Source organism: Phyllostomus discolor, chromosome 4 (genome assembly GCF_004126475.2).
Source record: "Phyllostomus discolor isolate MPI-MPIP mPhyDis1 chromosome 4, mPhyDis1.pri.v3, whole genome shotgun sequence".
Classification (NCBI taxonomy): domain Eukaryota; kingdom Metazoa; phylum Chordata; class Mammalia; order Chiroptera; family Phyllostomidae; genus Phyllostomus; species Phyllostomus discolor.
In genome coordinates, this window is record NC_040906.2 from 98712220 (window position 1) to 98731408 (window position 19189).

Here is a 19189-nt window from a genome sequence, read left to right on the forward strand (position 1 = left end):
AGGCAGCCGGGAGGTAGAGGACGAGCAGCAAGGCAGTAGACTGGGTGTTTACCACATTCACCTGTGGAAAAGCCAAGAGGAACAACTAGAGAGCGAGACAGACTGTGCAACCCAGGTTTCCAGCATGGGGAAATAAAACTTCAAAACCTCTACTGTAAAATCCTGTGGGGTTGCAGCAGCGAGAGAAACTCCCTGCCTCACAGGAGAGTTCATTGGAGAGACCCACAGGGTCCTAGAACATACACAAACCCACCCATCCAGGAATCAGCACCTCAAGGACCCAATTTGCATGGGTGTAGCAGAGGAAGTGACTGAAAGCTGGCTGAGAGCTGAGCAAGTGTCATTGTTCCCTCTCAGACCCTTCCCCCACGCACAACACCACAACTCAGTGAAGTGGGTTGCCCCACCCTGGCGAATACCTAAGGCTCTGCCCCTTACAACGTAACAGGTGTGCCAACACAAAGAAACATGGCCCAAATAAAAGAACCGATCAAAACTCCAAAAATAGAGCTAAATGAGGAGGAGATAGCAACCTATCAGATGCCCAGTTTAAGACAGGGTAATCAGGATGCTCACAGAAACAATTGAGTATGGTTGCGAAATAGAAGAAGAAGTGAAGGCTATGTGAAGTGAAATAAAAATAGAAGGAAAAAATAAACATTCAGCTGGAACAGAATGAAGAAATAAGAATTCAAAAAAAAATGAGGAGAGGCTGAGGAACCTGCAGGACAACTTTAAACATTCCAACATCTGAATCATAGGGATGCCAGAAGGAGAAGAGGAAGAGCAAGAAATTGAAAACTTATTTGAAAAATCAGTGGAGAACTTCCCCAATCTAGCAAAGGAAATAGACTTCCAGGAAGCTCAGAGAGTCCCAAAGAAGTTAGGCCCAAGGAAACACACAACAAAGCACATCATAATTACACTAGCCAAGATTAAAGATAAGGAGAGTCTTAAAGCAGCAAGAGAAAAGGAAACAGTTGCCCACAAAGGAATGTCCCATAAGACTATCAGCTGATTTCTCAAAAGAAACCTTAAAGGCAAAAAGGGACTGGAAAGAAGTAGTCAAAGTCATGAAAAGCAAGGACCTACATCTAAGATTACTCTATGCAGCAAAGCTATCATTTAGAATGGAGGGACAGATAAAGTGCTTCCCAGATGAGGTCAAGTTAAAGGGATTCATCATCACTAAGCCCTTATTATATGAAATGTTAAAGGGACTTACCTAAAAAAAAAGAAGATAAAAAATATGAATAGGAAATGACAGCAAACACAACTATGAACAACTGAACCTAAAGAAAAAAAAACAAAAACAAACTAAGCAAACAACTAGAACAGGAACAGAATCACAGAAACAGACATCACATGGAGGGTTATCAGTGGGGAGGGAGAGCAGGGGGGAATGGGGTAAAAGGTACAGGGAATAAGAAGCATAAATTGTAGGTATAAAATAGACAGGGGGAGGTTAAAAGTAATATAGGAGATGGAGAATTCAAAGAACTTATATGTATGACCCATGGATATGAACATGGGTGGAGGGAATGCTGGTGGGAATGGGGTGCAGGGTGGTGGGGGGGATAAAGGGGAGAAAAAATGGGACAACTGTAATAGCATAATCAATCAAATATTCTGGTGAATTTAATTTTAAAGTCAAAATTAAAGTCAAAAGACATGATAAACTGAAAAATATTCATAAACTGGGGGATATATAGGTATTACAGATAAAGGGCCAAAATACTATAGAAAAATGGGTAAGAAATATGAGTAGACAATACAAAAGTAAAGGATAATAATACATAAACCTATCAAAAGATGTTCAACTTTATTCATAAGAGAAATGCAAATTAAAACTTACTAAGATTACCATTTCTTACACATGAGACTGGCAAATTTAAACTCTTGTTAAATATTTGGTGAGGCTCTGAGGCAGCAGATCGTCTCATTCATTACTAGTAAGAGGCCAGGTGGTACACCTCACCTGCACCCCACCTCTTTGGAGGGGAATTTGGTACTATTTAACAGAATTTACTTAGATCTTGACCCTTTGACCTAGAAGCAATCCCACTTCCAGAGATTTACCCTAATATTTTCAACAGTACAAAAATAAAGACGTACCAAGTTGTTCATTGATGTAATTACTTGTAATTACAAAATACTAGAAACTGCCCTGACTGGTGTGGCTCAGTGGGTTGACTGTCATCCTGCAAACACAAAGATCACCTGGTTCATTTCCCAGTGAGGGCATACGCCTGGGTTGCAGACCCAGCCCCGCACAAGAGGCAACCAGTCAGTGTTTCTCCTTCCTTTCCCCATCTCTAAAAATAAATACAGTCTTTTTAAAAAATTACTAAAACCTATCTGCATGCCCAAATTTAGAAGCTTTCTTGAATAAACTATGGTTCATCAACGTAAGTGAGTACAGTGCACTGTAAAAATATATATTGTGTGCTTCATTTTATGTAAAAGATATGGAGAACTAAGAAAACATACCTACTTGTCTTTACAAAAAGCAACTCAGGATAAATTAGAAAACACTGAAATTAGTTAACAAGAATGATTGAAATGGGGAGAGAAAGAGAGAATAGAAGGAATATGGGAAGGAGTAACACTTAGAAAAGAGTATACTTTCTGTATATCTTTGACTTCTGAAAAAATGTTAGTGGCCTACATATTCAAATATTTAATCAACACGGTTGGAAAGAGGAAAGATAACCTAAACTGAAAGCAAGCTGAGATAAATTAACCTTGCTGTATCGTCACATAACTGGTTCCACCAGGGGCTGGTCTTGCCCCAGCGCCATCCTGGAAGGACCTCTTGTGTGTCAGGTGACCTCCAGGCTCTTAACTTTTGCAGGAAATATCCCAAGGACAAGTCGGAGTAAGAACGAAAGCAAGTTTTATTCAGGTAGAGACAGAGGGGCAGGGTGCAGGTGCGGCTGTGAAAGAAGCTAAAGAATGCGTCTGAATGGACACAGCCAACCTGCTCGTAAATTGTGTACGTGATCAGTCAGTTCTTGGGATTCTATGTGTTTCCAAGGGTGGGTTGTTTCTAAGCTTTGTGGCACCAAATTCTGACTCTCCCTTCTGGTAGGAGGGGTGTCTTGTTCCCACACAAACATCGTCTGTTCCAGAAGTATCATGGCGTTTGTGCCTCTCATGGCGTTTGGCCCTTCTACTTAGGTGTCAGTTTTCATTATGACAGTATAATGAGCTTTAGGGTTTGTCTCTGGCCAGTTTTGCCGCCATCTTGAATTGCTACGGTTTTAACAAGTCCTTGTTGTTTACTTCTGTGAACACCGCAGGGCTTTCCTGCCATAAACTGCTTCTCTTTGATTGTGCAAGGAGGTGGGGGCTGTGGGCAGAAAATAATATAGGGGCTTATTGGCCTGTGATGTTGGCTCCTACTTCCTACTGTGATGTTGGCTCCTACTTCCTCACCACTTGTCAGGGCTTTTCCCTAACTTTTTTCTATCCTATCTCAGTATTTCAAATAGGTAGCCTAATCACACTGAAGGCAGGGAGATGGGAGGGAAAATCTAAACCAAGTAATTTATAGACACGTAAGATATTTATGACTGTATACCCTCAGTTGTGGTGGAAGATGGGAGGACACTGCAAACAAACCCTAAACTCATTTTCTAGGTTTGTTTTGTGTAGTGATATGGATAAGCAATTTCTGGGACTTTAGGTGGATTATTGTGTGAGCAAAAGAGTAATTAATATGTTGGCATTTGTTAGAAGCCAGATTTCTCAAGATGTGAACATGGAATTGAAGAAGGCAAGGAAGACCCAATGGCAGTGGATTGGAATTAGGAGGACTTGTTTGGACTCACATATTTTCTATAGCTCTCCTCTGGAGGGGTTTAGAAGCAGTGACATCCTAGTATCAGTGAATATGCATAGCTTGATTTCTAGAACATTCTTCACTAAAAGGAATTGTGCTTTCCTCAGTGAAATGGCTGATTTAAGGATTGGAGCAGGGAAAGTATGAGATGAGTATGAAACATGTGTTGATGGGAAATAAGAAAGTGCTAATAAAAAGTGGCATTTCATTAAGGACTAGCGTGAAGGCACTCTTATTGGCCAAATCTGGACAATTTGAGTGGCAGATAATTAAGGTAATAAATTATAAACCATTGGGGGAAAAATTGTTACCCATGGTTCCACACTGATAATACTCGGATAAATAAAGAAATGGAAGAGAAGGGCATGTCAGCACCAAGATGACTGATAAATATGGAAACTATGTTGGAGTTCGGAACTTTACTATGTAATGATATTCATAGTTAAGATTGGTTTAGGCAAGAATCATCAAGTCTAGGTGTAAATTCAGGTGAAGAACATATTTGCATGGTTTAAAGTGATTGTCTGCAGATTGCTTCTGAATTGCAAGGAAATAATAACTGTATAATGGAGAAATGGGACAGTACCTTGACTGGATGATCAAAACTACATCACTACTAAGGGGAAGATGAAGATTGTCTGCTTTGAGATGTGATTCTCTGAAGGATCCAACATCACTTACAGATAACTATTTGGTTCAAGAATGTATAACTTGCATCTAATGAGGAAACAGATAAACCCCAAATTAACATTCCGTTTTAAAAAGAGCTGAGACACACACACACAATTGTGGGAGTATATTAAAAGGACACAGGAGCCAACTGAAAGATTTTTCAGTGGCCAACACTGGAACAATTTGAGCAGTAAAATAATGTTGGACATCCTTGAGTCTATAATGATATAAATAAATGATTGAATGTATTGGAGAGAAGAATAAATCTCTTCATGCATTTATATCATGCATAAGAACTCCAATGCTACTCTGCCCTCAATGAAGTGGAGCATAACCCCCACTCCATAATTGTGACTTCCTTCCAAAGAGTAGTGTACAGAGTGGGGAAAATGATTCATTTTACAGTGCAGAAACCTGACAAACACTCCCTTCACCCGGTGAGCATACTTAACAGGTATAAATCATATTGATAATACGCACTCTTGAAAACAGCACTCCACCTCCCTGGTCTTCCAGAAATACATAACTCCAGTTTAATTATAAGAAAAACATCTAATAAATCCCAACTGAGGGACTTTTTACAAAATACCTCAATTGGGATTTCTCCTCAAAACTGCCAAGATCAGTTAAAAAAAAAAAAAGCCAGCTCTCAGAAACTCACATCCAAAGGGAATCTAGAAGCATAACTACTAAATGTAATATGCTATCTTTGATGGGATCCCAGAACAGGAAAAGGACATTAGATAAAACTTAGGAAATTGATTATACAGAATTATTCTGTATTGACAGAATTATTCATCATAGCCAAAAAGTGGAATCAATCGAAATGTCTATCAAACAATGAATGGATAAGCAAAACAAGGGTATGTTCACGCAATGGAATATTATTCAGCCATAAAAATGGAGTTCTGATACATGCTATACAACATAGATAAACCTTGAAAATATTCTAAGAAGCCAGAAGCAGAATACCACATACTATATAATTCTATTCATATGAAATATGCAGAATAGGTAAATCATTGAGATAGAAATATAGTTTAGTAGTTGCCAAGGGCCAAGGAATGGGAGAAATGGGAGCGTGCTCTTGGGTTTCGGCTTTCTTTTTGAGGTGATGAAAATGTTCTGGAATTAGATCATGGTAATGGTTTCATAACCTTGTGATTAGTCTAAAACCCACTGAAAACCTATTTTTAAGTGGTGAATTCTATAATGTGTAAATTATACCTCACTTTTTTAAAACTACAAACATATAAAGTATTGGATTTTGTTCATCAAAAAGCAAGGTGGGGCGGGGAGGGAGGCTATACTAAAAACATCGATGTTACAAAGTACAGACTAGAAAACTGTCCCAGATTCATTAAGATTATAGAGGTATGGACCACTAAAGGCACTGCATGATCCTTTAGTGGACCCTGTATGGTGGTGGGAAAGGTTATAAAAGACATTATTCGATCAATTGACAAAATTATAATAAAGATAGCAGGTTAGATTAAAAGTATCTGATGAGCCCTGGCTGGTGTGGCTCAGTTGGTTGGGCATCATCCCACAAAGTGACAGGTCACCAGTTCCATTCTGGTGAGGGCGTATGCCTAGATTGCATGTTTAGTCCCAGGCCAGCAGGTGCACCGGGTGGAATGTTTTCCTTCCTCTCTTTCTCCTTCCCTTCCCCCATCTCTAAAAATAAATTTTAAAAAAAGTATTTGAGGCATTGTCAATCTCCCTCTTGGCTGTGGCCCTGGGCTAGAGTCCCGGGTCCCTGCCCCCTGGAATGTGGTTCATGCTGAAGCCTTGTATGGCGAAGAGACCATGGTTGCTGGGTCCGGAGCAGCATGGAGGTGATGACTAATAGTTCTTCAAGTCTGCAATGAAAATTTGCCTCCAGTAAAACTACATTGCAAAAAATGGGAAAGAAACAGAATGGAAAAGTAAAAGAGTTGAAGAGGCAGAGCCTGAAGAATTGGTAGTAGAAAAAGTTTTGGACCAACGCATAGTGAATGGGAAGGTGGAGCATTTCCTGAAGTAGAAAGGATTCACAGGTGGTGACAATACTTGGGAACCTGAAGAAAATTTAGATTGTCCACAGTTAATGGAAGCATTTCTTAATTTTCCAAAAGCTGATAAAGAAAAGGATGGTACAAAAAGGAAGTCTTTATCTGACAGTGATTCTGATGATAGCAAATCAAAGAAAAGAGATGCTGCTGATAAACCAAAAAGCTTTGTCAAAGGTCTTGATCCTGAATGAATAATAAGTGCCACAGACAGCACTGGAGAATTAATGTTTCTTATGAAACAGAAAGATTCAGATGAGGCAGATTTGGTGCTAGCAAAAGAGGCAAATATGAAGTGTCTTAAATTGTAATTGCTTTTTATGAAGAGAGACTAACTTGGCATTCCTGTCCAGAAGACGAAGCCTAATGAATGTTTGCATTGCTTTTTATATATACTCATTCATATTTATATATCTGTAAAACTTAGGTCATGGTTTTTTTTATTTATTAGCATGAAAAAATAACTACATTCTAATAAAAATCAATAATACATTTCAGATGTTTGTTTTGAAGTAGTACTGGGGGAGCTGTCATAGGGAGTTTCTGTAGCACTGGTTACTATGGAACAAAAGCTTTCTGTAGTTGCTTCCTTTATCAGAAAAAAAACATTCGATACTATGGTATATTCTTTCCTCTGCATTAGAAAACAGCTTTTCTAAATGTTGGGGAAAATCTCTATTGTCATTACTCAGTCAGAATCTGTATTTAAGTCAAAAATGCCACAGGATCATTGTGGGTTCTTTGTTTATTTGGTTGGTGGTTATGCAGATTCATTGCTCTACTTGGTCAGTCATTTTGAATGCAACAGCCACACAGTACACACGCTCACTGAGTGATGTCTAGCACCCCCACCGCAATGAAGGGGCCCTGGGCTAGAGTGAAGTGAAGTGAAGTACACTGAAGTGTACTTCAGTGTAGTCATCACTGTTCACACTTGTGCATTCCAGTCCATTCTCCTTGGCTGTCAGGTTACATCAACGTCATGCAAACTGTTCTCATTATATTAACAGTGGCTGGACTTTTTCCAGACAGACCCCATATATTGTTTACTTTATTGTAAATACTGATAAACAGTGGTCAATAAGTAGTTTTATATTGCTTTAAAAAAAGTATTTGATCAGTGTTGAATTTACTTTGCCTAAAAAAATTCCTAATTTTAGGAAATACATGCTGAAATATATGGGAAAAAAGGACATGATGTATGCAACTTGTTCTCAAGTTGTCCAGAAAAGAATGTTTGTGTGTATATATTTGTTAAAGAGAAAACCATGGGTCCAAAATGGCATCACTTGTGTTAAAAAAAAAAAAGCCAATGATACCAAACCAAGATTTCGTAACTGATTTAATTGTAGTTTCAACCTCTCCCAGAAACATAATCCTAATCAACCAGTCTGGAATTTTCTTGTCAAGCACCAGTAAGGTAATCTGTCACCTGCCACTCTCCATTCCCCAAAGAAACAAGAGTCAATCTGCATGATAAAAACTCTGTATTTTTGAAATCAGAAAAATAAAACTATTTACATTTTGGAAAAAAACAATAAACTAAAACACCCAAACCAAACCAAAAAAAATTAGTGGAGGGTCACTAGATATGTTTACAAATGTTAAGTGAGAAAAACAGGTCACAAAACAGTATTTACATACTTAATATTAGTTAATTTAATATATCATGTGTATTTGATGTCTTGAAAAATCCTGGAATGAAAATGCTCCACCATTAACAATTTCTGTCCCTAGGTAGTACAATTTACAGATTTCTTTTTATTTTCTTTGTATTTTCCTAATTTGCATGCATTACATTTGGAAGTGAGGCTGAGGGAGAAAAGCAGGCAATGTGAGAATATTTGCCTTTATTAGATATGGAGGTACTTAGTAGTTTTCAGTAACATTATTCTTATCTTTGGGAATTTTAGCTGCTTACCCAGATGAGTAGGGTTGGTACTAGAAGAAGAGAGCTATCTACTCTTTTACAGGTGTGCGTTCAATGGTCCAGAGGAGAGATTTTCAACCGGTGTGCTGCAAGAGTGTTTAAAACATGCTGTACCTGACTATTTAGCCAGGGGCGCTGACCTCTTTTCTTTTAGATTGTCAAGTAAAAAAAATGACAACAGCCAACACAACAATTGTCATCCAGTGTGAATGAATCAAAATTACGTGTATTTTTTGTCAGATTGGCAAAAAATACAATTCTTGGTGTGTCACAGAATTTTAGTAATTAATTCATGTGTATCATGAGATGAAAAAGGTTGAAAATTGCTAGTCCAGAGGATTTTTTGCTTTTGTAAATGCTTTTCTCTTTGACAATTGCATTGATCACTTACCTAACTTTGTGTCTCCTGCAGGTGCTGCACTACCTGGCAATACAGAAACCTGCAGACCTTGCTCGGCACCTGTTACCGTGTGTGATTCACGCAGCTGTTCTCAAGGTAAAGGAAGAAGGTAAATGTCTTGCTTGATTAGTAATTAGTTCATTTCTAAAATGAAAGTGTATTTTGTCAAACTTATTTAATAATGGATTTGATCTTTTTAAAAACAGAAAATCTGGAAAACATTTCTTCAGTTAAGAAGATTATAAAACAGATAATATCCCATTCCAGTAAAGTTTTGCATTTTCCTAACCCAGAAGACAAGAAATTAGAAGTAAGTTTGATGATGTGTCAGGATCTTGCCAGATGCTCTCCCCAGCTGATAATAATTACTCTCAAGATACATTTTTTTAAAGCCTTGCTTTTTCTTTTCTTTCTTTTTTTTTTTTTTTTTTGGTTATTTTCCAATGTATGGCTTTTCCTTTTCTATTGTTAGGAAATCATCCATCAAATTACTAACGTGGAAGCTCTAATTGCTAGAGCCCGCTCACTGAAAGCCAAGTTTGGAACTGAGAAATGTGAACAAGAAGAAGAAAAGGAAGATCTTGAAAGGTAATTGCTATTTGACTAACTCATTTTTTGCCTGCAGTAGGAAAAGCCACCACTCTCTGTAGAAAATTTTAATGAAATATTGAGATTCTTTTGTGATACTCCTCTATTGTTTGTAGCAAACATTGGCTAGAAAAAGAGAAATACTTCATTATTGTAGAGTTTGACCTCTACTATATTTCTCAGTATTTGCTAGGTGTTTCTGTTTCTCCCACTTTCAGAAACAAGTCTACCAGGTCTCTCTTTCTTGGCGACCATGTTTGCTCTTGGAGACGTGGCGCCTGCAGGTTCCTGAGGAGAAGCTGTTTACTCTTTGTTACTGGAAGTGCCCCAGAGCTTTGCTTTCAGCTCTCACTGTTCCTTAACCATAGTATGAACTGTTCTACAACTCTGTTTCTGCTCAATATTCATTTAATTTTTTACAAGATTGATAATAGCAAAGGTATATTTACCATGCACCTTGTAAATCTATTCTGAATGTGACCAGGTGGCCTTTCTGGGGTGAGGCAAATGACCAGGCCAGTCTTTTCCTCCTACTGAGACAGCACCCTTTCCAAGGCAGCCTTTCAACATGAGCCGTCTGTTTTTGCCCATTAAAAGGACAGTGTTGTTTAAATGTGTGATAAAGTATTTTCCAAATTAGCTACTTCAGTAGCTTGACTTTGTTACATTAACATTTACATTAGCCTTTCCACAAGGAATGGCATTGGTGCTAAGTAATAATAGTACATGACAAGGCATTTGCTGTAGCTTTTAATAAGTTTTTAAAAAGATTTTATTTATTTTTAGAGAGTGGGGGGGAGAGAGGGAAGAGAAACATCAGCGTGTGGCGGCCTCTCGCACGCCCCCCACTGGGGATGGGGACCTAGTCTGCAACTGAGGCATATGCCCTGACTGGGAATTGAACCAGTGACCCTTTGGTTTGTAGGCCATTACTCAATCCACTCAGCCACACCAACCAAGGCATATAGCTTTTAATAAGTTTTTGTTTGAATTTTATATCTTTTTTGAGTGAAATTTTCTTCCAGCTTTCTTTGCTGTTGAAAATGCCTTCCTTTTAAATGAGAAGAATAAGCTCTAATCTAGCGAATTATTTCTAAAATAGCAGTACAAATTAGTGAGCAGGTGGTACATGCTTGGTGACTCTGTGCCTTTGACTTTGTTGGCTCTCCTATATGTTACTTTGATAGAATTGGAAGTACAATATTTCCAGCACAAAATGGCACAGTTTACAATTAAGACTTTGCCCAGCAAGACATATATGTTGTGTACATGTGCATGTATGCCACGCACATGCACTTATATACCTCCAAAGAAAATAGGGGTCATTGCTTTGCTATGTAGATGAAACTTGGTTTTCACTGTCCAAAAAATTTTTTTTATCTTTTCCTTAATATTTCTTCTTACTCTTTGACAGAAATGGGCTTTTCACAAATTTTATGAAAACAGCTGAAAGGCAGTAAGATTGTCATTTGAGTAGATTTTAATTCCAAATACCAGTTTTATCCTGTTGTAAAATCTGCACTCCAGCCATGGTAGTTTAGTCAGCATCAGTTTGTGGGTTCGCCCACAGAGTTAATCTGGGCGGATTGATGTCATGGGAACTGAGCCGCTCACCTTCTCCTCTTTCTACCCTAGGTTTGTGAACTGCCTCCTGGAGCAGCCTGAAGTGGTGGTGGCCGGTGCAGGAAGGGGACATGCTGGCAGAATCATTCACAAGCTGTTTGTGAACGCACAGAGGGTACGTGAGATTCCTTACTGACTGTATCGTGGCTTCTCCAGACCCCTGCTCAGTAGGACGCCGTTTTGATCCCCACACGTGGCTGCTCATACAGCTGCTGGCTGACTGTGAGTCTGGGCGTGGAGGTGAAGAAACAGTGACTGTCAGCAGTGACTTCTGAGTTTTTCAAATCCATTTGCTTTCTTACATGTTTAAGTAAAAGGATAAATATATTTAGAACCTAAGGTTCAGAAATTAGAAAGTTGTGAAATCCATTGGTGCAGAATCTTATAGGGACCCAGTTAACAATGGCCAGTGCTGTGCTGTAGAAAAAGATGTTTACTACTTTCAAATTCAAATAGAGTTCAGTTTTACCATTTAAACTCCTGTACACCAACTGATTTCACAACTTCACTTATGAAATTAGTAAATCTGTTTTTACTGTGATGAAAAGGTCCAGCTTTAGAGGTTTCCTAGGAAAGAAGAACAAGGTTTCAGATTTTTAAGACTATACAAACTCAGGCTTCAACATGGAAAGAGCCTAATTTGAAAAATAATCTTTACCATTACTGCTACTAATGAAAGTAGGGGTTTAAAAATGGTGGTCTATAGTACCTCCTAATGTTCTAAAGCTGTTGGAATTCAGATTTTTACGAAGATGATACAATACTAAGTATACTGTGTACTCTGTACAGTTCTCGTCTGCTGGTTAAGAGGTGCTGCCATCCCACAGATGATCTCATGTCAGGGCTCATCCACATAAAACAGTCTGTTAAAAATGTTAGAGTGCACTAAAAACGGGATGCCCCTTACCTGACACTGTGATGACACTAGAGTGACCCATTTTGAAGGTGTAATTCTCAGAATCACATTAAGAAAAAGGCTTTTAATGGGTTTACACATGGAGTAAAAACCTTTGAGTTGATCTGCAGTTCGTCTATTTAACATGCCAAAATCATAGCCAAAGATACTAATCTGAATTTTTAGGTCTGAATTTTTAGGAAGAACTGAAACCTGAAATTTTAAGGGGGGGGTAAATCCTTAAATTTAAAAATTTCAAGTAAAAGCTAAGTATTTTACTTTCTTATAAATTAGAGTTCTAGAAGGCATTAGAAAATTACTTGGATTTATTTTGGTTTTGTCTCGGGTGTGAAACCAAGAACCAAGTTTGTTTTTACACCCTTTAAAATCTTCAGCTTACTCACCAGAAGCTTTTAAGCACATTTCCTTGTTATCACCAATGTGAATTTTCCTTACATGGCAAAAACTCCTTCCTCTTTCCTCAGTTTTTAAAATCTGTATGTTAAGAGGATTTAACATCTAAAGTGTTTATATATTTAATGTTGAGAGTGTTACTTGTTTTGAATAGTTAAGCAAAATTGTTTTCCCCAAAATGGAAATAGCCTTCTTCCCCCCCCACCCCACCAAGCTGTAAGTAAAGGCTCATTGTAAATTTGGGTAATACAGAAAATTACAAAGGAAGAAAAAATGACAACGTTCAAAGTTAATCACATTAATCTCACTATCCACTGATGACCACTGTCAGCATTTAATGTGTAGTATATACAAATATATGTATATTTTACAAAAATAGGATTATAACCCTGGCCAGTGTGGCTAAGTTGGTTGGAGCGTCATCCTGTAACCCAAACATTGAGGGTTGGATTCCTGGTCCAGGGGCATCTGAGAGGCAACCAGTCAATACTTCTCTCTCGCATTAGTGTTTCTCACCCTTCCTCTCTCCCTTCCTTTCTCTCTAAAAACAATGAAAAAAAAAGTCCTCAATGAGAATAAACAGAATATAGGATTTTATAATTTACTCTATTATTTGTTTTCCACTCAATATAATTATCTTTCTACATCAATAAATATAGGAGTATATCATCATTTCAGTGGCCTAATCATACAGCCAGTCTGAAATTGTACGTTCATCCCACATTATGTATTTTTAAAAGAGCTCAAACTTTCACACCTTCAGTGAAAGTTTTTTGGGAATTGGCAGAATTAATCCATATAAAAAGCGCTTGGTACATCCCAGTCCTTAAATGTCTGGCTAATGTATATCATCCAACTTTGTTCATGTAACTTTTCATAACTACTGACACTGTATATCAGTTTTACTAATATAAATATATAGTAATTTTACATATTTAGAACTTTTTCTTAAAATCATCACATTATAATTAACCCTATGATGACATGTTTCAGTGGTATATACATTATTTAAATGTAATTCAGCAGATAAACCACTGATTGGATTTTGCTTCAGTCTTGCCAAATTGAATAACTCTTTGAGATACCTGTTACTAAATCCATTGGATTGTCTGTTTTTCCAGCCATGAGTACTTTTTTTTTTTAGCATCTTAGTTTTTTAGTTAAGAAGCTAGATTTTCGTTAAGTCATTCCCCCTTTAAATGACACTGTTCGTCACCTCGTGAGCCATCAGATGCATGACTAGTGGGTATGTATGTCTGCTCAATGTGGTAACTGGGTATATCGTATGTTTTGTATGTTTGACTTGGTAATTCTTTTGATAGAGTCATGTTCCTTAATATAGTGCATGCTTTCTGAAATAAACTTGAAACTTCTTGTCTAGCTCTTTTTAAAACCATCTTGCTTGATTCCCTTTCATCACTGTTTCTTTTCTCACCCTTCTCAAGCTGACTGAATCTTCTGATGAGGTAACAAATAGCCTTTGTCCCTCATAGTTCCTTGTTCCTTCCCCTCCCTCTAACTTCATAAGGTCATTAAGACTAACCACCTCTTTAACAGTTTGGATTTGACATGTTTCTTGCTGATGTTTACATAGCATAATTTCATATCTATCTCCTTTGCCAAAAGAATTATTTTTCCCAATCAGTGGTATTCTGAAAGAAATGTGGTGATCAGTGAAACAAAGCAAGTGTAGTGATCAGAGTGAAATGAAGACCAATTGAATATGTATTTTATGCAATTTTAATGAAAAAATAGATTCTTTGACACTGAGAACTTCTCTTTTGTGGCCATTGCTACATGACATAGACCTCACTACTACCTCACATTAACTGCCCAGCACATAAAACCAATGTCCCCAGTTTTAATTCATCCAGTGAACCTTAAGAAAATAGGACACTGGAATAAAAACCATTTTTCTGGACTCTGGAGAGAGCCAGCTCCTTCCTGGATTGAGGATATCAGACTTGTCTGGCGTCGTTGCTAGAAGAAACATGCAGAAACCAGCACATTTTCCCTCTTCATCATAGGTCTGAATATGGCCCCCACTTTTCAAAGTAGATTTCCTGCCAGTCATATCCCTTCTGTCTCTTTCACCAATTCATTGTACTCTCACTGCTCATGCAGTGTTTCAAGCTTCTTGTATTTTCTGTGTTGTGTTTTGAGTAATCAGGACACACTTGATAGTATTGCTGAATACTGTAGAACATTTTTATGTATTTATCATATTTATTCATCTGTCCTTCATAATGATCTAAGTTTAGCATCAACTTGATCTTGAATTTAGCATTTGATTCTATTCAAGGCTGCAACCATGTCTCCACCAGAGGAGGAGCTGAAGAGAATGGGCTCCCTAGAAGAGAGGAGGCAGAACTCCGTGTCAGACTTCCCGCCCCCTGCTGGCCGGGAGCTCATTCTGCGCACCACGGTGCCCCGTCCAGCCCCCTACTCCCGAGCTCTGCCTCAGCGCATGTACAGTGTTCTCACCAAAGAGGATTTCAGGCTGGCTGGTGCCTTCTCGTCCGATACCTCCTTCTTCTAATTCTTCTAGAGCTACTCTACTTGTGGCTTCAGCGACAGAGCTGACCCCTTCTGTGGGAAGGAGGTTGTGCCATCAGAACCCCCAGAGCCCATGAAGAGGGTCTGTCTGGTTGAATGAGCAAGCGTCAGACCAGCACCTGAAAGACTTTCTGTTGCCAAGCTAGGGCTGTGTTGTAGCTTGTGGGATCAGAGGTAATGTGTTGAGCTGGTGAAAGATTCTTCCCCAAAGTGATGGCTGTTGTTCAGGGTGAGGTGCGGGACCAAAAAACCGGGAGCTCTCTGCACTTAACTCCGGCAAGATTACTATTTTCTGTGACTATCCCTTAGGGTTTTGCCTTGCACTCAATAGTCTATGTAAACACTTCTTATTTTATTAGTATCAAGTATGCAAAATAAAGTATCTGTTAACTCAGATTTCTGGATATTTTGAGGGTAGATTATATTCCCAGAGTCTGTATTTTTAAAATATTAAATGACATTCTGTTTATTCAATTACCTGATAGCTATCTTTATTGTACTAATTAACTTTTGATGAGCATTTTGAATATATTAGGAGAAAGCCTAAAATTTCTGTGTTTTTGCAGGTAGTTGACCTAAATGTAATCCTTTGATAAAACTGTATTAAATGTCACTGCAAATTAGTTTGATATCTATCTTGTAAGGCTTGTTTCTCTTGCTTTGTTTTGGGTGCCATGTAAAAAGCTGTCGGCCTGCACGATGCTGTTTCTTTCTTCTCCCGCCGCACAGGACGCACGCCTTCCGTGGGGTTGCTGGCTGGACTGTACTTAGAGAAGTAGAGATGGACACACGCTAAAAGTATAGCCTTGGTGCATAGAGCTTCATGCAGCTAATATAATTTGGTGTATGCGCTAATGTAATGAATAGAAGGTTATTTCAGTGAACTATTTTACTTCTGTATTTCAGCTAAAAGGAAAGTAATTGATGGGGATATGTAGTAGCACTGAGCATAAGGATAACAGCAACATACTTCTAGTTATCTGATGATCAGGATTTATTAAGTCTGTATTTCTGTATGCCTTTGTTCAATGATCTTACATCTATTTTTAGGCCTAAAATTCCCACTTTAATCCAAAGTTTAAAAAAATGGTTACTGAAGCATAGACCTTGCTAAGAAACATTAAGGAATTAATAGATCTGTGTAAACCTGTTATATTATTTTTGTAAAACAAAAAAATGTGTGTATGTATATGTGTGTGCGCGTGTGAAGAGGGGAGGCCTGGTGGATTACCTCCCGGCTGTCACGGCATTTTCCCTGAGATGCTGGACTTGACTTCAGGGACACCGCACAGGCGCAGTGAGGACTGAGTTTGCTTCCTAATGAGGACGTTCATGACTAAGAATCATGTTACAGAGAGAGGCTGGGCTTTAAAACGGCATTGTGAATCTAATAAAAAAGAAAGTGCTGCTTTCTCTGGCTACTTTTCTTCTCTTTGGTGTTTTATTCTTATTTCGGTTAGTTTTATGCAATCTCAGATCTTTCTAAATTTATTTACAGCCTGTGGGGCCTTGCAGGTGTCTCAAGAATACTCTTTGTGTCTTTTTTTTAATGGAAAGTACCCCACTTACTTTTCTTATAGTTATGTGTTTATTTCACAGGCATTTCTAAGAACCTATTTCAAGTAGGGAACTGTACTAGGCAATAAAACAGAAACCAAGACTCACTCCCTCCTTCCAGTGATCTTCCCATCAGGTGGGGGAAGGCTGCTGTCGCATTGCCATAAAATGGAGAGCACAGTCAACCGGCTGTGTGAATTGGAGGTCCCACATATAATGTATATATTTACTCATTCATTCATGGGTATAGAGAGTAATACATGCAATAATTATGAACATGAGGTATTATGGGAAAGGTTTTTCACTCAGTCTTTGGGGTTCAGGAGAATCTTTCTGCCGGTGATTTCTAGATTAAGGGGATAAATAGGAGCTAACAAAGAGAGAGGAGGAGAGTAAATTGCTTGCAAAGAACTACGATTATTCCCCCATCCCTATATGTTTGCTTCTAATTTATTGTGATTTTACAACTGTTCCCAGGAAGTGGAATTCATTTCTCCACCCCTTCAGCCTGGACTTAGCCATATCTTTCTTTCATCAGTGGAGTATTAGCAAGTGTGAGAACAGGCAGAGACTTGACTGTACTGGCACATTGGGGCTTACCTCCTTTCTCTTCCTGCTGGAACCCTGAGACGGTGCAAAACACGTGCTAAAGGAAGAAAGAGATGGGAAGATTTGTTGTGCAGAAAAAGTTAACTGATACGGGGTAGGATAGAAGGAGTATTTTGGATAGAGAAAACAGAATGAGCCAAAACTCAGAAATAAAAGAAAATGCATCTTTGGAAAACAGCCTGCATTTCAATTTGGCTGGAATGTAGAACCCAGAGTAGAATGAGGCAGGAAATGAAGATGGTAAGGTAAACTGCGGTAAGATCAAGAAGTTCTCCGTGAGCCCCAGCCAGAAGGTTGGGCTTTATCTCAGGGCAGTGGTGAGTGGTTGAAGAATTTTAAGCAAGGGTGTGATATGGTGGATGTAAGTCATAATATAGCAGGACAAATGGAGAGTCTAGGGAAGTGCATACATGTCCTAGATCTTACACTAAACTGGAAAGTAGCAATTATATTGTCAGTGTGTTTTTTCTCTTCGTTTGTACTTTGTAATGTGCTGCAGAGAGCCTGGCAAATGCTCATGGAACCAACGTGAAATGTCCTCACTCTGGGCTCCCCCTCCCCCACACACCTATGTATTCCTGTACCACCATGATAATTAAGATTTTTCTTAAGAATTTTTTAAATTTTAATAAACATTCATATTTATTTTCCATTAGTCCAGCCACTGTTTATTGAGTACCAACTGTGTGCCATGTACTGTCCTGGGCAGTGAGGATACAGCAGAGGAGGACAGATAAAAAGACTGGCCAGGTAGCTCAATTGGTTGGAGCATCAGGTGGAACCCGATGCAGATGCACCAACGTTGTGGGTTTGATCCCCCATCAAGACACATAGGAGAATCAGCCAATGATGCATAAATAAGTGAAACAACAAATTGATATTTCTCTCTCCCTTCCCCTCATTAAAGTCATTTTTTTTTAAGTCATGGAGATTATAGTGAAGGACAAGAAGTCTAAACAAATTATCTAAGAGAAGGGAAGAGTGCTTAAGACAAGTGATAAGGGAAAGACTGTGAGGTGGTAACATTTGAGCGGCAGTCCGAATGAAGGAGGGACGCTGCTTTGTGAGTGTCTGGGAGATGGTTCTGGAGGGGGGGCTAGCAAATGCGAAGGCCCGAGGTGGGAGTCAACTGGATTTGGACGCACAGACGAAAAAGGGCCAGTGTGGTCAGAGTAGAGTTAGGGAAGGAAAGAAAGATGGACAGATGGCAGAGACCAGATTACACAGGGGCCATTTATAAGTCTTGACTCCGGCTGCTGGGTGGAGAAGCTACTGCAGAGGCAGGGGTGCAGGCAGGAAGAGGAGGATTGCTAGAGTACCCACTGAGGTAGAAGGAAAATATAGAAATGCGATGTCTAGGAGCCAAGAAAAGAAAAACTAGTTGAAGAAGGTGGGAGCTGATCACTTGTGTCACATGCCATTAAGAAGTCAAGTGAGAAGAGGACTAAGGAACTGGCTGTTGCTCACCTGTGTGTGCAGAGAAACATGCATTCAGACAGCTAATGAAATCCCTACTGGGAAAGAATTGAAGTACCGTCAAGGGCATATTGGGACCCCTAGTGTTGACAAGAGAGATCTGGTTCTGTTGCTGACGCATGCAAAGAATTATAGTTCAGCAAATCTATTAGCGTGTAATCAGTTTATTAGTGGCCCGTTGCCATGGAAGAGAACAGGACTGGGTAGATTAGGGGGTGAAAGGCAAAGATTTAGGGCAAAGCAGGGAGGCAAAAGGGACTGAAGACCAGGGTGGCAAGCCCCTGGGCAGCCTGAGGCTGGGTGGCCAGAGGCCTGGTGCCCAAGACCCAAGAGCACCCAGAGCCCCTGAGCGAGAAAGAGAGCAAGTCCTTTGTTCTGAGGACTTACATAGCTGGTGGGACAGGAGAAAAAAGTTACATATTAATTAATGGGTAAATGTGGTGCCAACTTTCCTGGGGGAATGTGACTACCCAAACTTAGGGATGTGTGGGTTAGCCCAAATCCTTATCTTGCTCCAGACCCCATTTGTTCATCTTGTTGTAAAACAAATATGTGACAGCAGGCAGTTAATTAA

General features: G+C 39.0%; 1 protein-coding gene and 1 pseudogene across 5 annotated transcripts in view; both read left to right on the forward strand.

The window, feature by feature from the left end:
• The window catches only part of RAB3GAP1 (RAB3 GTPase activating protein catalytic subunit 1), a 113250-nt gene extending 96856 nt beyond the window's left edge, over nucleotides 1-16394 (forward strand). For 3 of the 5 annotated variants that reach the window (XM_028508674.2, XM_036023660.1, XM_036023661.1), the window contains 6 exons: nucleotides 8910-9006; nucleotides 9104-9207; nucleotides 9370-9485; nucleotides 11121-11223; nucleotides 13863-13883; nucleotides 14720-16394. In XM_028508674.2, coding sequence (XP_028364475.1) covers nucleotides 8910-9006; nucleotides 9104-9207; nucleotides 9370-9485; nucleotides 11121-11223; nucleotides 13863-13883; nucleotides 14720-14956 — 678 coding nt within the window. In that variant the 3' untranslated portion in view covers nucleotides 14957-16394. Of the gene's footprint in view, nucleotides 1-8909; nucleotides 9007-9103; nucleotides 9208-9369; nucleotides 9486-11120; nucleotides 11224-13862; nucleotides 13884-14719 lie in introns of those variants that run through there. The other 2 variants (XM_028508675.2, XR_004902670.1) reach the window with 2 other exon arrangements.
• Nucleotides 6391-7389, forward strand: LOC114494036 (annotated as a pseudogene).
• Nucleotides 16395-19189: the final 2795 nt, after the last annotated feature.